General features: G+C 47.2%; 1 protein-coding gene across 1 annotated transcript in view; it reads left to right on the forward strand.

Annotated features, from left to right (window-relative positions):
- UBR1 (ubiquitin protein ligase E3 component n-recognin 1) overlaps nt 1–20,047 on the forward strand; it is a 233,593-nt gene that overhangs the window by 61,303 nt on the left and 152,243 nt on the right. Inside the window, exons 5-6 of the mRNA XM_069730874.1 lie at nt 4,964–5,091; nt 5,983–6,124. Of these exons, the coding sequence (XP_069586975.1) occupies nt 4,964–5,091; nt 5,983–6,124 (270 nt within the window). The remainder of the gene's footprint in view (nt 1–4,963; nt 5,092–5,982; nt 6,125–20,047) is intronic.

Below are 20,047 nucleotides of genomic sequence, written 5' to 3' on the forward strand. Positions count from 1 at the left end.
TGACAGCGTGCAGTGCGACCTGTGATCATTCAGCAGTCTGCAGTCGCATACAATGACACATTACAAACTTGGACAACCCCTTTTAATACTCCTAATATAAATAAAAAGATGAGAATTAGTATCACAGATATTTATATCCAGGTACCTTTTCATGGATGACATTGGCTTTCATTGGAGTCGTTCTTTCTTTTCTTCTTCATCTTGTCCAGACACCATGATGCATTTTCACATTCACAGCTTCTCTGCAGACTACAATCTCTGATTTTCTGCAGCACATCCCCACACAAAGCCCTTAAAGATAGGAGTGTCATTATGATGCTCCCACTGTGCCCCTTCATTACACTCCTCGACCCTTTTGCATACTGTCCCATCTTGGCTGTTCTCTTACTGTTCCCCACCCCACCCATGCTACACCTCCACTGTCTCCTCACACTATTCCACCTCACTACTCATATGGTCTCTTCACACATCCCCCACTCTGACTCGCCATACGGTCTGCACACATCCCATCACTCTCAATACCCATACTGTGTCCGCATACATTTTTCCCCACTCTACTCATATGGTGTCCGCACCCATACTGCATTTGCACCCATCCTCACCATTCTGTGTCCGTACCCATCCCTCCCTCATATATTCTCCCATCTTGCCTCTCATACTGTCTTCACCCATTCCGTTTCCACATGCATGCTCCACATATTGTCTGACCCTGTCACCTCCTTGCTCCCCAAATTGTCCTCAAATGTTCCTTCTGGTATACTATATCAACCCCACACACTAAATCTCCCCACCCGACGGTCAGAGCTTCAGTTTTACTCCCATCTTTCAGACGTGAGAACAATTCATTACTGGGAGTCGGTTGTCAATTTGACAGCCTCTGCGTAAATGGCCGACTCCCAGTCAGGGGTTGTGGGTGGCAAATTGCAGTTGCGGGGGAGACAATTCAGACCACGGCATTAAGTCATTAGGAGGCCTGACGGTGCCCACCGACCGACTGCACTTGGGGCAGATCCTCCCCCTCACCTCTAGATACGACTCTGCCCCAGTGCACCACTGAAGGGTATGTCTCGTTTGAGCTATCCCTTTCTGTTAAGACAGTCCCTAAATATTAGGTAGGTTACAATGTTGAAATCTTAAACAATTAACTATACTCTTTGAAATCCTACAACACCACAGGGACCTGACACGCTCACCGGTCAGCTGGTCCCGATGATGGCGGCGACCAGAACTACTTCGCTATGAAGTTGCACATCTCCATCCACGGAATGGTGGCTGTGGCCTGGTACTGCACATCCTCCCCCTATTGATTTGAACAGTCTACATCGGGAACAGCTGATCCATGGGGGTGCCTAAGGCTAGGCCATCAATGTTAAACCCCTTTCTGCCATTGAACGTACTATTCCGTCCATGTAGGGTGGGCCGTACATCCCATGGACGGAAAAGTACGTCCAGCGTGATCTGCTGTGCTCATGGGGGGATAGCGGCCGATCGTGGCTGGGTGTCAGCTGACATCTGGTACGGACCGCTCCTGGCACATTAGCCCCCAGAACGCTGCGTTCAAAGATGATCGCAGCATTCCGGCGGCACAGGTAAGCATTGCGCTGGGAGGGGGCTCCCTTCGTGCTTCCCTGAGACCCTCGGAGCAACGCAATGTGATCGCGTTGCTCTGAGGGTCTCCTACTTCCTCCTCTCTGCAGGCCCGGATCCAAAATGGCCGCGGGGGGTCCTGCAGGGAGGTGGCTTTCAAGCGCCTGCTCAGAGCAGGCGCCGGGAAGCCTCCCTTCAGTGCCTGTTAGATTGCTGATCTGACACCGTGCACTGCATAGTGTCAGATCAGCGATCTGATCATATATATAGTGATGTCCCCCCCTGGGGAAATGTTAACAAGTGTAAAAAAAAAAAAAAACATTTACATGTGTAAAAATAAATAAATAAATAAAAAAAAATCCTAAATAAATTAAGAAATATATTTATTGGAACAATATATATATATATATATATATATATATATATATATATATATATATATATATATATATATATATATATATATATATATATATATATATATATATATATATATATATTTTTTTACCTAAATAAAAAAAAAACAAAGTACACATATTTAGTATTGCCACGTCCGTAACGACCCGACCTATAAAACTGTCCCACTAGTTAACCCCTTCAGTGAACACCGTAAAAAAAGAGGCTAAAAGCGCCACGCTTTATTATCATACCGCCAAACAAAAAGTGGAATAACACGCGATCAAAGAGACGTATATAAATAACCATGGTACCGCTGAAAACATCATCTTGTCCCGCAAGAAACGAGCTGCCATACAGCGTCATCAACGAAAAAATAAGTTAGTCCTCAGAATAAAGCGATGCAAAAGTAATTATTTTTTATATAAAATAGTTTTTATCGTATAAAAGCGCCAAAACATAAAAAATGATATAAATGAGTTATCGCTGTAATCATTCTGACCAGAAGAATAAATATATATTTTTTAATTTTATTATTTTTCCCTAACTAAAGGTACCGTCACACTAGACGATATCGCTAGCGATCCGTGACGTTACAGCGTCCTGGCTAGCGATATCGTCCAGTGTGACAGGCAGCAGCGATCAGGCCCCTGCTGTGCTGTCGCTGGTCGGGGAAGAAAGTCCAGAACTTTGTTTCGTCGCTGGACTCCCCGTAGACATCGCTGAATCGGCGTGTGTGACACCGATTCAGCGATGTCTTCGCTGGTAACCAGGGTAAACATCGGGTTACTAAGCGCAGGGCCGCGCTTAGTAACCCGATGTTTACCCTGGTTACCATCGTTAAAGTAAAAAAAACAACCGCTACATACTTGCCTACCGCTGTCTGTCCTCGGCGCTGTGCTTCTCTGCTCTGGCTGTGAGCACAGCGGCCGGAAAGCAGAGCGTTGACGTCACCGCTCTGCTTTCCGGCTGCCCGGCGCTCACAGCCAGAGCAGAGAAGCAGAGCGCCGAGGACAGACAGCGGTAGGTAAGTATGTAGCGTTTGTTTTTTTACTTTTAGGATGGTAACCAGGGTAAACATCGGGTTACGAAGCGCGGCCCTGCGCTTAGTAACCCGATGTTTACCCTGGTTACCGGGGACCTCGGGATCGTTGGTCGCTGGAGAGCTGTCTGTGTGACAGCTCTCCAGCGACCAAACAGCGACGCTGCAGCGATCCGGATCGTTGTCGGTATCGCTGCAGCGTCGCTTAGTGTGACGGTACCTTTAGGGGTTGATGATGGGGGGGGGGGGGGGGGGTTGATTTACTTTTATAGCGGGTTTTTTAGCGGATTTTTATGATTGGCAGCCGTCACACACTAAAAGACGCTCCCGATTTTGAGAGCTATAATTTTTCCACATTTTGGTCCACAGAGTCATGTGAGGTCTTGTTTTTTGCGGGACGAGTTGGCGTTTTTATTGGTACAATTTTCGGGCACGTGACATTTTTTGATAGCTTTCTGTTCCGATTTTGTGAGGTAGAATGACGAAAAACCAGCTATTCATGAATTTCTTTTGGGGGGGCACTTATACCGTTCCACGTTTGGTAAAATTGATAAAGCAGTTTTATTTCCATTTTCCCGTTGGGGTTGTGGCTAAAGTTGGGGTTGTGGCTAAAGTTGGGGTTAGGATTACATTTACGGTTGGGATTAGGGTTAGCGTTGGGATTAGGGTTAAGGGTGTGTTTGGGTTAGGGTTTCAGTTATAATTGGGGGGTTTCCACTGTTTAGGCACATCAGGGGCTCTCCAAACGCGACATGGCGTCCGATCTCAATTCGAGCCAATTCTGCGTTGAATAAGTAAAACAGTGCTTCTTCCCTTCCGAGCTCTCCCGTGCGCCCAAACAGGGGTTTACTCAAAACAAATTGTACAACAACCCTTGGGGTCCAATTTCTCCTGTTATTCTTGGTGTAATAAAACAAATTGGTGCTAAAGTACCTTTTTTGTGAAAAAGTTAAATGTTCATTTTTTTTTTAAAAAAACATTCTAAAAATTCCTGTGAAACGCCTGGTGGGTTAATAAACTTCTTGAATGTGGTTTTGAGCACCTTTGGGGGTGCAGTTTTTAGAATGGTGTAACACTTGGTTATTTTCTATCATATAGACCCCTCAAAGTGACTTCAAATGTGATGTGGTCCCTAAAAAAATAAATAAATAAAAAAAAAAAAAAAAAATGGTGTTATAAAAATGAGAAATTGCTGGTCAACTTTTAACCTTTGTAACTCCCTAACAAAAAAAAAATTTGGTTCCAAAATTGTGCTGATGTAAAGTAGACATTAGGGAAATGTTACTTACTAGGTATTTTGTGACATATCTCTGATTTAAGGGCATAAAAATTCAAAGTTGGAAAATTGCGAAGTTTTCAAAAATTTCGTCAAATTTCCGTTTTTTCACAAATAAACGCAAAGAAATTTTACCACTAACATGAAGTACAATATCTCACAAGAAAGCAATGTCAAAATCACTGGGATCTGTTAAAGCGTTCCAGAGTTATAACCTCATAAAGGGACAGTGGTCAGAATTGTAAAAATTGGCCCGGTCATTAACGTGCAAACCACCTTTGGGGGTAAAGGGGTTAAACTTCTGGACAACTCCTTTAAAGTCAAAGGACTATCTAATGTGTGAAAATGCTGGGTCCTCCAGGGTAAGATGCAAATAAAAGTATGCAAATACGGGCAATTTACTGCTCATTTACATTTTCAGCTGTTTTTAAGATATTAAACTTTTTTTTTTTTTTTTTCTTTTGGGGACTACAACTGCTAGACAGCAGGACATGTTCAATGCTTGCCTTTTATTCACTATTGCTTGGAATAGAAGATAAAATTTAGAATATTCTTTCAACGATATCTGATAAATGGCTTACACCAGTCATCCAGAAAGTGTACTAATCCAGCACCCTGTAGCCCATGTAGTAATTATAGCTGAATTATATATTGTCTTTCAGGATACTGGATTTCGCTTGACTGACCAGCTTTTATCCCATACGAGGAAATTGTTTCCCGTCGTCATCCAGTACATTGTGGACATGCTGATCAAGGAAAACCAGACTCTTCCAACTTACCTTAAAACTGGGTAATGCACAGATACTCCCTCGAGAACCCACCTGCCTTTTTAGCCTCTACTATTGCACAATATCTTGCGACTACATAATGTTTCCAGAACATTCATTTTATATACAAGTTTATAATAAATATACTTGAATACAGAGTGCCTTGAAAAAGTGTTCATATCGGCTGCCCAGCATGGGAAACCAGATCCCCAACAAAGAGGGAATGGGAGAGTCAGGGATCAGTGGATATAGGAGGGACGTAATGTATTGGTACAACATCGATAAAGGCAATTACCAATTTTTCACACAAGCAGAGGGTAAATACCAGGGGCATGGATATGTGGCAGCATATGAAACTGCCATACAGATGGGGGATTGAGGATTCACGCTTCTGATTGTGCAGAGTTCCAAGCCTGGCATGTCCAGTGATGACTTTTATAAGACATTCCTGCTCCTCTGGGAAATTAAATCTGCAAATTGTTTCTTTAGAAACTAAAAGGACTAGAGCTCTGGTACCATCTATTGGAAGCAGCGATCCTTTAGTCAATATCGATCCTTTTAACGAGCCTTGCAATATGACTTGGGATATAAGCCAAACCAGAATCTCAATTTGTAGACCGTGTTTTGGGGTGTTGCCCCTCATTAGTGCAAAGTATGACAACTGAGCTTACACCCTTCTGCATATATTTTCTGAATATCCGAGCACGTCTTTGTTTGCCCAAGGCAAGCCATTCAGTCCCCTTTTTTATCTAAAGGTAAAATAAAGACATTTCTTGTCCAGGAGCATGGGCAGCATTAAGGCACAAAACCAAGGGAAGGATAGAGGTCTCTGAAGGTGCGGTGGCTTCAACTACTATTTGTGACTGCATATAATGACCTGAGTAGTCCTGACCAACCTCCTTTCTCCTCTGCAGCCCAAACAAGCCAGAACTTTACTACTGTGTGGTGTACAGCGATGAATACCACACCAATGATCACTTTATCTACAGTCTGCAAAGGTCCTTGGGCAGTGACCTGAAAGAGGCTCAGACATTAACCCATGCAGCTGAAAGAGAGGTCAGTGGATGTTTTATTCTACACTAGTAACATTATAAACTTTTAGGCTGCAGTCACACTATCAGTATTTGGTCAGTATTTTACCTCAGTATTTGTAAGCCAAAACCAGGAGTGGGTGATAAATACAGAAGTGGTGCATATGTTTCTATTATACTTTTCCTCTAATTGTTCCACTCCTGGTTTTGGCTTACAAATACTGATGTAAAATACTGACCAAATACTGCTAGTGTGATGGCAGCCTTAGGCTGTATTAACACTAGGCATTTTTTTGGCGTTTTTTATTGCCCATTATTTTCAGTGGGTGAAACGCTGTAAGTGACATGCTCTATTCTGCAAAAACCAAGCAAAGCGCAAAATACTGTTGAAAAAAACCAAGCTGTGTGCAAGAGATTTCAATAAAAAAGCATTGAAAAAAAATCATTGTGAACATAGCCTTGGTGTTAGGTGTTGTGTGGTGTTTTTTTTTTTTTTGTTTATTTTTTTTTTTTTAGGAATAGCAATTTCTCAGTTGAAGCTTTCATTTAAAAAAAAAAAGCGAGCCAAATATGAGCTTTACTTGCTTTTTCCGGGTCTCCACCTCAACTTACTGTTTGTTATTGTCCGTCACATCTACAGTGCCGCAGCCAATTAGCGAGCACAGCATCTTGTACCCGTCAACTTGGGCCGTTCCGCTGAGCTCCACTGTTGGCTGAGGTGCTGTCTGCATGATGTCAGCGATGTAGGCAATAACAGATTGAGCACTGGTCCCGAGGGAGGTGAGAAAAGCCATTTTTTAAAAATCTGAAATTCACCCCTTAACGACCGCCGATACGCCGGTAGTTGAGGGTACTTAACCCCATAGTGACGGAGCCAAATTTTTGAAATCTGACCAGTGTCACTTTGTGGTAATAACTCTGCAACGTTTCAACAAATCCCAGTGATTTTGAGATTGTTTTTTCGTGACACATTATACTTTATGATAATGGTAAATTTAGGTCAATATGTTTTGTGTTTTATTTATAAAAAATATCAAAAATTTGAGAGAAATGTTAAATTAGCAATTTTCAAACTTTGAATGATTATCCTTTCTCCTTCGCCACATTGGGGGACACAGGACCATGGGTGTTATGCTGCTGTCACTAGGAGGCTGACACCAAGCTGAGACAAAAAAAGTTAGCTCCTCCCCTGCAGTATACACCCTCAAACTGGCTTCCAGAGACCTGAAGACACAAAAGAGAATAGTAAAACCAAAAACACTCAGTTTGAAAAAATGTTGCAGTAATCCGCAAGTGCTAGTAAAAGATGTAAAAAACAGGGTATTTGGTTGATACGTTTATTGCAAAAAATGTATACTAAGCTGCTCTACCAATCTTCACGGTATACCCTTATCAGAGCAGTCCTAACTAATGTATGCAATCCCTATCTGATGTATTTAAAAACCTGATCATCTGTATATAACCTGTGTGAACAGGGTTCAGAGAGGAAAAATCCATGTGTGCATACAGGGTAGAACAGCTTTTGTGCAGATAGCCCAAGAGGAGTGGTGGAACTCCCCAGTCTTGTAGACACAAGAGAACAATTATGGAAACAGGAACACATGGGCTACTTGCACAGTGAACAAGTCTGTATGATCATGTTCACACACCACCAAGAAACCTGAAGACACAAAAGAGAATAGTAAAACCAAAAACACTCAGTTTGAAAAAATGTTGCAGTAATCCGCAAGTGCTAGTAAAAGATGTAAAAAACAGGGTATTTGGTTGATACGTTTATTGCAAAAAATGTATACTAAGCTGCTCTACCAATCTTCACGGTATACCCTTATCAGAGCAGTCCTAACTAATGTATGCAATCCCTATCTGATGTATTTAAAAACCTGATCATCTGTATATAACCTGTGTGAACAGGGTTCAGAGAGGAAAAATCCATGTGTGCATAAAAACACACACCAAGCTGAGACAAAAAAAGTTAGCTCCTCCCCTGCAGTATACACCCTCAAACTGGCTTCCAGAGACCCAGTTCAAGCTTAGTGTCCGTAGGAGGCACACTGGATTTATTTCTCTCCCTTTATCGGACGAAGGGGCGACTGAACCTTTCAAGGCTCCGATCTCCCCGAACCAACAACAGGCGAGCACGGGAGTTCACCTCTCCGTACGCTCTCCTGCGACGTGGGATGCCACTGCCTGAGCTGATTTTTGGGGGCGACGGGCCCTTTCTAGGGACCGATCTCCACCCCCCTCCTTACAGACGAGCACATGTATCCTCTTCTGCAGCCAGGTCTTTTTTGCCGGACATCTGCCCTGCCCACCAGGTTTTTCCCTCGGCTGCTCAGAGGCACTTTGCTTTGTGGCATCCGTGCAGCCCCCACTGCATCACCACTGAGAAAGCGGATGATGGAAGGAGGAGGACGGTTCCTCTCCACCCCCCTTTCAGGGGATGGTGGATGGAGGCTCCCCAACCCCTGCACAGTCCTAATCACCCCGGGCACAGATCACCTGCAGGAAGCGTCTCTGCTTTCCCCCTCTATTCGGGGTAAGTGCCTCAATGGGGGTCGGTTGTTCTGCGGTCCCGGAGGGCTCCTTCTTAGCAGCGGCGTGTTTTTCAGGGTCCCCATAGCCGAAGCCGCAAATTTAGTCCCCGGCTTCGGCCTAACACAGGCCGCATCCCGACAGGCTCCGCCCACCTTTTGCGTCATTTTGCGGCTCCGCCCCCCGGTCCTGGCGCTTCTCGCTCTCTGCGAGATTACCTCCCTCAACTCCCGGCGGCCATCTTGGTCACTTCTCTGCACACCGCAGCTCCAGCTCTCCTAGCCGCAGCTCCATTCCTCCACGTGCAGCGCTCGGAACGCCGGCTGTCGCCCCTGTGGCACCGGCGCCGCCTCTCTCTCTGCGGGACACAGGACCACGGGTAAGGAGACCACGTCAGGTTCTCCTCTGCAGCGCCGCCCTTGCTTCCATAGTTTATAGACCCTGAGGTCTATCTTACATTAGGGTAAATCATGTCCCAGTCAAAGACCAAAAAGTCCTCAAAGGTGCATACTACCTTTTTTTTTTTTTTTTTTTTTTTTTTTTTTTTTTTTCTGCGTGTACCACCTGCCAGGCTCCACTTCCTCGGCCTCAGAGTTCCCCCCCCTCTGCTCAGCCTGCGATGCCCCAAGTGCCCAGGAGCCCTCCACCGCCTCCGACCCCAGTGTATCTAGTCCCCCTGAGTGGGTCGCATCACTGTCACAATTCCGTGGATTCCTTAGCCAAAGCTATTAAATCCCTTCAGGGCCCCTCTGGGGAGCAGGGCAATCCTTTTCATGGGTTAAGAGATCCCTTCGTAACAGGGGAATCGTCGGCCAACAGGGGCCGTTCTCTCCGAAAAGAGGCACGGTCATCCAGAAAACGGATCCGCACTACCTCTCCTGAGCACTCACCACGCCAGTCAGCTTCTGGCAGCTCCACCGCTCGATCACCCTCTTTAGGGGCTCGTAGCGTAATCCAGATGGCCATACCACAGCAAACCATTAATAAATAACATTTCCCACATGTCGGCTTTACATCAGCACCATTTGTAAAATGTTATTTTATTTTGTTAGCATTTTAGGAGGATTAAAAATGTTGAAGCAATTTTTCTTTTTTTTTTCAAGAAAACTTACAAAATTTATTTTTTTAGGGACCTATCCATGTTTGAAGTGACTTTAGGGGTCCTATATATTGGGAAACCCCCAATAGTGATACCATTTTAAAAACCGCACCCCCAGACATATTGAAAACTGCAGTCAGGTAGTTTATTAACTCTTCAGGTGCTTTACAGGAATTAATGCAAAGTGGCATGATAGGAATGAAAATGTGCATTTTTACCACCTAAATGTCTCTAACTTCTGAACAGATTACTTCAGCAATCAGACTCTAAGGTCGCTATTTGGTCATGAATTGCCATGGCAAACATCAGGACCACAAAATCAAGATCTGAGGGCACCAATTTGGTTAAATAGGAAGCCCCCACACTCTGTTAACCATGACTCCTTGAAAAAGCCACTAAGGCAAAACGTACGTTGGAGTCGGAGTCCCTGCGGGTCACAGATCATCTTCACATCGGTACTAGTATTTATCCAAAGATCTTTATGCACTTTATTGTCTTGATTAGACTATTTATTATATATGCACATGCACCTTATTTGAATATAGATAGACTGCTTATTATAGCAGTCTATTCGGTCTCTTTTCTTGCACTTTGGAGTATATTATATTGTTCTAGTATCTTTTATTATATTATATGGATCTGGTCTCTGCATTTAATATATGTTTTGTAATATGATGTAGAATTGTTGGTTTTTCTTTTGTGGTACATGTTATTATTATTTTCAATAAAAATTATTTTAATATATTTTTTTCTGTTACTTTTGCCATATGTTCACTTTGATATTGATTTTGTAGGAGGACACTAAGTAAACACAGATAGAATAGCTCCTCCCCTGCAGTATACACCCTCCTGCTGGCTCTCAGTGAACCAGTTCTTGCTCTGTGTCTGTAGGAGGCACTTGGGTGACCCCACCATTATTTTAGCTTTTTACTTTTTATTCTATTTTTCTTTAACGGAGCGAATGGGGGCAACGGATCCTTTCTAGGTTCCGATCTCCCCCGAACCATCAACAGGCAAGTACGTGGAACATCCCTCCCGTATCCTTTCTTGCAACGTTGGATGCCAGCCCTGAGCTCACCTTACGGGCGACGGTTCCTTCGCATTCCGATCTCCCCCCTCCATAGCAGGCGACCACATGGAGTAGCCCTCCATCTACCTCTCCTGGAGCCAGGTGCATAGCCGGACATGATGTGTTTGGCGTCCGTGCAGACCCCCTCTGCATCACCACTGATATAGCGGATGACGCATGGCGGCAGAAGCTCTTCACCCCCTCCCTGACTATGGTGACGGTAGATTGAGCACCGGCCCACCGCATCTACCGTGAGTACACAGCCGGGGCCGAGGCGCTGAGGGGTCCTGGTCCCCGGGGTATGGGAGGTCTGCACCTTAAGCCTGTGTCCGTGGGTGGTCCATAGTGCGGCAACCCCATGAAGGAGTGCAGCTAATGTTGGTGCCAATAGCGGTCGCGGGCTGCTGCAGGCCGCAACCGCAGAGAAGTTAAAAAATAAAAATAAAAAATTCCCTCAATACAAGCCGGTGTTTTGGCCACGCCCACCGGCAGTTAGCTCCGCCCACTTTTCCTGGCACTTCTAGTTCCCTGTGATGAGCTCCCACTTCCTGGTCTCGGCGGCCATCTTGGGACACCCACAGCCCTGATGCTGCAGCACTGCTCCAGCGTTTCCTATCACAGCCCTCAGGACTAGCGTTTTTTTCCCGTCTCCCATGACAGCACACCTGAGAGGGATCCGCCTCTCCCTCGCTTCAGTTGGGTTTCCTGTCCTGATGGGAACCCTTGTGCTGAATCACTGCAGTATCTTGATCGAGGATTTCCACTTACCCCCTCCTGTCCCGGCACTGGAAGGGCAGGCAGGGCGCCTGTATGCCGGCCGTCAGGTTGATGGTAGCGCCGTTCGCAGATCCTGCGGGCTCTTGCGCACGTGCGGGCGTCGGGCAAGCACAGTCCGGACTCTTGGGGCCATTCTGTGTCTGCAACGCCGCTCTCTCCTTCTGCTATCGGTGACTTCCAGGTGCGCGGCTGACGTTGCGCGCAAGGCATGCTGGGAATGGGCGTGCCTGCGTTACGTCAGAGCGGCGCGCCGGATCCAATATGGCGGCGCCCATGGTACGGACACCGGCGATGATGCAGGCTTCCCGGCGGTATACAGGAGGGGGAGAGGGGCATAACAAATACCGGAAGAGGTGGGGTGCACTGCGAATTACCCTTTAAGGGTGAAGTTGCACAGAACGTCGCTCACGTCTTTACAGCTTTCCAGAGATGGAGGATCGTATGGAGCAGCAGCAGCAGCCATTACAGCAGCAGCAAGAACCCTTATCAGGTGATGCACCTGCTCACCAACGTGTTAAGAAAAGTAGCCGCTCGAGTGGAAGGAGCGGCAATCGTCCTAGCCGGACGTCACAGGACTCTTCAGCTTCCAGGAGGGACGTTGTCTGTGCTCCTAGTCAGCCTCAGAATCCGGTACCCTTCACGGTCAACGGGTGGTGAATGATCTACGTGAATGTCACCCTGGTGGTAATGGGCTACATTTTCTGTTTACTTGGCAGGCGCCGAGGAAGAATAGCACTAAGTCAAAGCATAAGGAATGTGCCCTCTGTAGAGTTCCGTTGGCAGTCCAGTGGCAGAAGAGTCTTTGTGTAGACTGCATTCAAAAGACTATCCAGGAAGAGACCCCTGACTTTGCTACTAGTCTTAGGGCAATAATCAGAGCAGAAGTAGAAGGCTCTGTAAAAGCAGCCCTTAAGAAAATGGATAGTGGGCGTGGCCTATCTGCCGATGGAGTAGGTCGCATAGAGCGGGAGCTCCGCGGCCAGGAACCTTAAAGCGGCTCATATCTACCTCTCCGGCGTCCTCGCTCACCTCCACGATATCGGTACCGGTCCCTGGTGCGGTGGTGAGTGTATGGGGAAATCCAAAGCTGGCGCCCGTGATCCCTCCAGGAGAATTCCTGATTTCTTTGCAGCCACCCCACAGCCACCGCCGAAATCCAAGATGGCGCCGTCCTCCCCCAGGCCTTCCCGCTCTTCACAACGCAACGCTCAAGCGTCGCAATTAGGTGGTGCAGCGTCGCATTCAGGCGGAGCAGCATCGCATTCAGGCGGAGCAGCGTCGGATTCGGCTGACGGTCCGGTGATTGCTGCTCTCCTCAAGGGCTTACTTGGAGACCTCAGAACCTCCATTCAAGAGGATATGCGCACTATGCTGGCTGAATTAAGAGGGGAGGTGGTGGAGCTGGGTAATCGCACTGATCGCTTGGAACGCAAGATGGCGGACCTGGTCTCTTCTCATAACGAACTCTGGGACGCTCATGAGACCCTGCAAACCCTGGCCACTAAAACCCACTCTAAAGCCCTGGACCTGGAAGATAGGTCCAGGAGAAATAACGTTAAACTCAGAGGCATTGAGGAATCTGTCCTGGCAGGGGATTTTAAGCTATTTTTGCAGGATTTTATGGCTGCAGCTCCCCCTCAGTTTGCTCCAAAGGATATTATAATTGACCGTGTGCACAGGATCCCTAAACCGTCTGGCCTGGGGCCCTCCGTCCCAAGAGATGTGCTGGCACGCATACACTTCTACGAAATGAAGGAAGATTTTCTCCAGGCTCTAAGGAAGAATCCAGCTCTTCCTGAAAGATTTGCACGCATCGGTCTTTCCAGATCTCTCCCCGGGTACTTTGGCCCTTCGGAGGGCCTTTGCCCCCTATACTACTATCCTCAGAGAGAAGGGCATCCTGTACCGCTGGGGGTTTCCTATCAAGCTCCTCATCCGTAAAGATGGATCGATCACCACCTGCCTGACTCCGTCCCACGCAGCTACCGCTCTCTCCAAATGGGGACTCTCAACTCCTGACTCTCCGGTCTCCGTGACCCTTCCTAGGCCTGGAGGTGGCGGAGGCCTCAGGGCCCGCATTACACCGGACTGGGAGGTGGCCTGAGCCCACTGCATCTACGGTTCCTGGCTATTTTCCCGCACGGATTTACTTTGTTTTCCTTTTTTTTTCTTTTTTTAAGCTGCGCTGGTTCCTCTTTTGAGAGTATCCGCAGCATTTTTTTGCCCCATAGGTGAACTGTTTTTCTGATTCTCACCTTTAGGACTTAGGGTATCCCTGAATGGACCTCGATCCACTGGTTTATTTGTTGTCTTGTTTGTTTCCTCCCCTTTTTTTTTCTTCCCTTCTCCCGGTCTCCCCCTACTTATGCTCTAGTTTACTGGCCACATGTCTTCTATTCTTTTACACAGGTTATCGGTGTCCAGAAGATTGTAAATCTGTTTACATGCCCTCATTATGAGTATTTCGTTGTATTCAATTAATGTTAATGGTCTCAACTCTCCGGGCAAGAGGTCTGTTGTATGGCGTCAGTTGGGCAAATCCCGTCATGACATTTTGTGTCTTCAGGATACACACTTGCTGGAATGTGATAATCCCAGAATGCACTCCGGTTTATACCCGCAACAATTTTTTGCCAATGGTCTGTCAAAAAAGGCGGGAGTAGCCGTTTTCTTTAGCAGGGCCAACTCCTTTCAGCTGGTTTGCTCCATAGCGGATCCGCTGGGTAGGTTCATTGTGGTTCTATGCCTTATTAATAATGCCCCCTACACCATTGCCTCGATCTATGCCCCTAATGTAGGGCAGCTTAAATTTCTGGAGGGGGTTTTCAAAATTCTACACGACATCCAACACTGTCACAAACTGATTGCTGGTGATTTCAATGCCCCAATGTCTAGAGATCTGGACTGCTCTGCCTCCTCCCTGTCAAGATGCAAAGCGGGACCTCTAACTAATTCTTTTAACCTACACGATATCTGGAGATATCTGCATTGCGGCGAGAGAGATTACACGTTCTTGTCTCGCAGGCACGGTTCCTATAGCAGGATTGATTTTGTGCTGGTGAATGACGTGGCTCTTCCTCACTGCATCTCAGCAGATATAGGCAGTATCACCTGGTCGGACCATGCCCCGGTGTCCCTTACCCTAAAAGACCCCTTGGCCATCAGGCCCCCCGCGCACTGGCGTCTCAACGCCCATCTCCTTGCTGACCAATCCAACTCCCAGTGTGTAGAGGAGGCCTTGCGGGAATTTTTTGCCTCCAATGATACTCCTGACATATGTGACGACACCCTTTGGTTTGCCCACAAGGCGGTAATTAGGGGTTGTTTCATTAAGCTGGCAGCAACGGCAAAAAGGAAGTATAATGCAGCTCTCCAATCTGCCGTAGATAAATTAATTCATCTGGAGTCTGCTCACAAGCTATCCCCTACTCCAGCGCTTCTCTCTGATCTTTCTAAAGCTTGCATGCATGTTCGCAACTTACTCCTCCATAAAGCTGAGAAGGCCCTGAGGAAAACTAGAGCTAAATTTTATACAATGGGGGATCGAGTGGGTGCTGTTCTGGCTAGACGTGTTAGGAAGAGAGAGGCTCAATCCAAGATCCCATTCTTGCTCAGGCCTGACGGTTCCCAGGTGTGCAACCCTATTCATATTGCTGAGGAGTTTGCATCTTATTATTCTTCTCTCTATGACCTCGGGTCTGACCCAGGGATTCCCCAGCCTTCGCGGGAGTCAATTTTGGCATTCTTGGAGAGGGCTAATCTCCCCTCGGTCACCCCGGAGCAGCTCTTTCCTAAACTCCCCCATTGTCGAGTCTGAGCTCTCGCAGATTGTCAGAGAAGCCAATAAGGGTTCCTCCCCTGGGCCAGATGGCTTTTCTTTTCTTTAATATGCCCAGTTCTTTTCTGTCCTCTCCCCTTATCTTCTGCGCCTTTTTAATAATTGGTTGTCGGCAGGCAGTATTAGGGCTGAGGGGTTGGAGGCTTCCATAGCGACTCTCCCCAAACAAGGGAAACCCCCAACATCTCCGGGGAACTTCCGCCCGATAGCACTCTTAAACTGCGACGTTAAGATTTATGCAAAAATCTGGGCCAACAGATTATTCTCGGTTCTCCCTAGCCTCATTCACCCCGACCAAGTTGGGTTTGTTCCTGGCAGACAGACCAGGGATGGCACCAGGCGCCTGGTAGACATTTTAGATGTGGTGGAGAGGGGAGGCCTCCCCAGTGTATTTCTGTCGCTTGATGCGGGGAAAAAGCGTTCGACAGGGTGCACTGGGGATATATTGAACTCACACTGGAGAATTTTGGGCTCACCGGACAAATTGGTAAAGCGGTTATGGCATTATATTCCAACCCCTGTGCGTCGGTTCGATCGGCGGGATTTGGGTCTCGGACATTTCCCATTCGGAATGGTACGCGTCAGGGCTGCCCCCTCTCCCCTATCATCTTTGCTCTGGTCATGGAGCCTTTGGCTACCATGGTCAGGCAGAGTGCGGACATAAGGGGAATTGTGGTGGGGGGAACTGAACACAAAATTGGTCTCTATGCCGACGACGTGGTCCTGACCTGCACCTCACCGTTAACCTCGTTGAACGCGATCACCTCCATTTTAACTGAGTTCTCGGCGGTTTCATATTACAAGCTTAATTTGACCAAATCCACAATTTTTCCCCTTTTTCTCCCAGCCCCCCTTCAAATCCAAATTCAATCTCAATACGCGTTCATTTGGGCTCCCCTGGGCTTTACGTACCTAGGTATCAGGATAACTAGGTTAGACAATATAGTTCGTGCAAATTGTGAGGAAACTCTTGCGGAGGTCAGGAAGGGCATGGATCACTTATCGAATGCGTTGCTCTCATGGATGGCCCGCATACAATCTGCTAAAATGCTATTCCTACCTAAAATTATGTATCTTTTCCGATGCCTCCCCCTTTTTATCCCCTCGAAGTTTATTTCAGCTTTTCAATCGCTTATAGATCGGTTTATTTGGAACAAGAAGCCTCACAGGGTCAGGCGTCGGATTATGTCCCTACCGTATTCTGTGGGTGGGCTGGGCGCTCCGGCGGTGCAGTCTTACTATAGGGCGGCGATCCTTGAGCCCCTTAAAATATGGTGGGAGGGGAACTCATGTTTGCCCTGGTTTCTTATTGAATCTCACTTTGCCCCCCAAAACTCGCTTAAATTGCTCTTAGAGCTTCAGCTGCTTCGGGTTCCTCTTGTGGGCCCTTGTTTCCGTTCTATCAGGAATGCTTCTAAACTTTGGGCACTGCTTTGCACCTCCCATCTGGTGTTTATGTATGATTATGTCTCTTTGCAGGCTTTGGAGTATGCTATCGGGCACATTTCTCTTTCCTCCTGGAGAAGTCGCGGGGTGCTCCGGGTGGCGGACCTATTCGGCTCAAATGGCCTTCTGTCGTTTGAGGACCTCTCGGGGAGATTCTCCCTTACTAATTCTGACTTTTTCCAATACCTTCAGCTCCGTAGCTTTCTCAGGTCATGTCGGTCGTTCAGGGCACCCCCGCCTTTGACAGAGGACCCGGCTCATAGATTCTTCTTATAAGTTAATAAAAGCCGTCATAGCTTCAATGAACCTAAAAGATGAAAAAGCAGCCAAATCCCTGGAGGATATTATGTTTGGGGGTTTAGAGGAAAAAAAAAAGCGTCCTTTCTCAGTTAACTCCAAAGTAAAAGCCTTTATAGAGAAGGAATGGAAGAAGCCGGAGAAATCGGGTAATCTGCCCTCGGCTTCTAAAAGACGTTACCCCTTTGAAGAGAAATATTCGGAGACGTGGGATAAGGTTCCAAAAATTGATGGTGCGGTATCTAGATCATCTAAAAAGTTATCCCTTCCCTTAGAACACTCTGGCGTGTTAAGGGATCCCTTAGACAAAAAAGCGGACTGGTTCCTAAAGGTACCTTCACACTAAACGACGCTGCAGCGATCCAGATAACGATCCGGATCGCTGCAGCGTCGCTAGAGAGCTGTCACACAGACATCTCTCCAGCGACCAACGATGCCGGTAACCAGGGTAAACATCGGGTTACTAAGCGCAGGGCCGCGCTTAGTAACCCGATGTTTACCCTGGATACCATCTTAAAAGTAAAAAAAACAAACAGTACATACTTGCCTACCGCTGTCTGTCCCCGGCGCTCTGCTTCTCTGTACTGGCTGTGAGCACAGCGGCCGGAAAGCACAGCGGTGACGTCACCGCTCTGCTTTCCGGCCGCTGTGCTCACAGTGAGTGCAGGAAAGCACAGCGACGGGGACAGACAGCTGAAGGTAAGTATGAAGCGTTTGTTTTTTTTTTTACTTTTCGGATGTTATCCAGGGTAAACATCGGGTTACTAAGTGCGGCCCTGCGCTTAGTAACCCGATATTTACCCTGGTTACCAGCGAAGACCTCGCTGAATCGGTGTCACACCGATTCAGCAATGTCAGCGGGAGAGCCAGCGACCAAAGAAAGTGCTGGCCCTCTAGCCCCGACCAACGACATCACAGCAGGATTCTGATCGCTGCTGCGTGTCAAACTGAACGATATCGCTAGCGAGGACGCTGCAACGTCACGGATCGCTAGCGATATCGTTTAGTGTGAAGGAACCTTAAGACACACCTGGGAAGCAACCGCAGGGGGTTTAAAACCGGCGATTGTGGGGTCTTGTGTCGCACGCTCCCTTATAGTCTGGCTACAGCAGATAGAGGAGCAATTGAAATCTAAAGCTCCAAGGGAAGAGATCTTAACCAATATAACTATGGCTAAAGGAGCAGCAGCCTTTATAGCAGATTCTTCGGCAGACTCCGTGAGGCTAGAAGCTAGAGCAGCAAGTTTATCCAATGCGGCTAGACGTGCTCTCTGGTTGAAGGGGTGCCCGGGCGACTTACCTTCGAAGAATAGACTTTGTTCCGTGTGACGGCCATTTCCTCTTTGGTCAAAAACTAGAAGACATTTTGGAGAAAGCAGGGGATAGGAAAAAGGGTTTTCCTCGCTTTCCGGTGGACATTAGAAGATCTTATTTTCGGAGGGGGAAATTTAGTAGAGGCCGCCCCCCCCAGGAGATAGGAGGAATTGGGACTCCAGAGACGGAAAAGGATCTGGATACATGTTTAAGGGTCCCTCGACATCAGCAAAAAAAGCCCTCCCAATGACGTCAGGCCAGAGGTGGGGGGAAAACTTTCATCCTTTTTCCCAGCCTTGGTAAATATCTCCCCCAGTCATTGGACTCTGAAGGTTGTCAAGGACGGCCTTAAAATAGACTGTTTATCCACCGCAATAGACTTTTATTTTAACATCCCAAAGAAAAACCCTGGAAGAACAGCTAGCTTTGGAAGCAGAGATATTGGAGCTGGTGTCAAAGCGAGTTCTGATAGAAGTCCCGGGGAAAGAAGAGGGAAAAGGTTTTTATTCCCCCCTTTTTTTTTTTTTTATACGAAAACCGTACGGGTCACTAAGAACTATTGTCAATTTTAAAAAATCTCAATCAGTCGGTAGTAAACGTCTCCTTCAAAATGGAGTCTGTAAATACAGCGATAAAACTCTAGTTCCCAAATTGCTTCATGGCAGCTAAAGACTTAAAGGAGTTGTCCACTACTTTCAATTAACCCCCCAATGTATCCCCCCGGGGCCCCTAATGAATTGTGCAAATACCTTCCGTTGCCGTTTTCGCCTGTGAGCGGCGCTATTCCGGCGGCTGGGTCCGAATCACATGACCCCCAGGCTGCAGCCGCCGCTTTTTTCCGCCGACGTCACGTCAATTTCCAGACTCTGGAAATTGACGTGACGTCAGGAGCAGGCGTGACACAGCCTCCACAGGCAGCAGTCACTCATCAAGAGTGACTGGGCTGTGGGCGGGGCTGGGGGCTGCCTGCGGGGCTGTGCTGGGGGCTGGTGGGGCTGTGCTGGGGGCGGGCGAGGCTGTGCTGGCTCTGCTGGGATGATTGTGCGGACGCCCGATGCCGGGGTCTGCGTGCCGGCGCCGGTATGTGCGGTCCGGCGCCGGGATCTGCTGCGGGGGGTTGTCATGTATGTATGTATGTATGTATGTATGTATATGTGTGTGTGTGTGTGTGTGTGTGTATGCAGGCATCGTCCGATGGGACTACAAGTTCCATCGGGCTCTGCCTGCTACACTGACAGTGACTGGCACATTAGCCGGATGATGGGACTACTACTGTCCCATCATTGGCTAATGTGTTGAATGTAAAAAAAAAAAAAAAAAATACATACATACATACATCACACACCATGTAACCATCACTTGTCACTTTGTTCCCTGAAGCCATTGTCACCTGTAAAAAATATAAAAATAATAAACAAACACTATACTCCCTGATCCGCAGAAATCCAATTAAAACGAGTGTCCCATGACTATCTCCTGTGGAGAGCAGGAGCATCAGCTGATGCGGCCGCTCTCCAGGGGCTCCAGGAACACAATGATGGAAGGTATCCTTCCACAATGTATTCCTCACAATGTAT

The sequence above is a fragment of the Ranitomeya imitator genome, chromosome 1 (assembly GCF_032444005.1).
Source record: "Ranitomeya imitator isolate aRanImi1 chromosome 1, aRanImi1.pri, whole genome shotgun sequence".
NCBI lineage: Eukaryota > Metazoa > Chordata > Amphibia > Anura > Dendrobatidae > Ranitomeya > Ranitomeya imitator.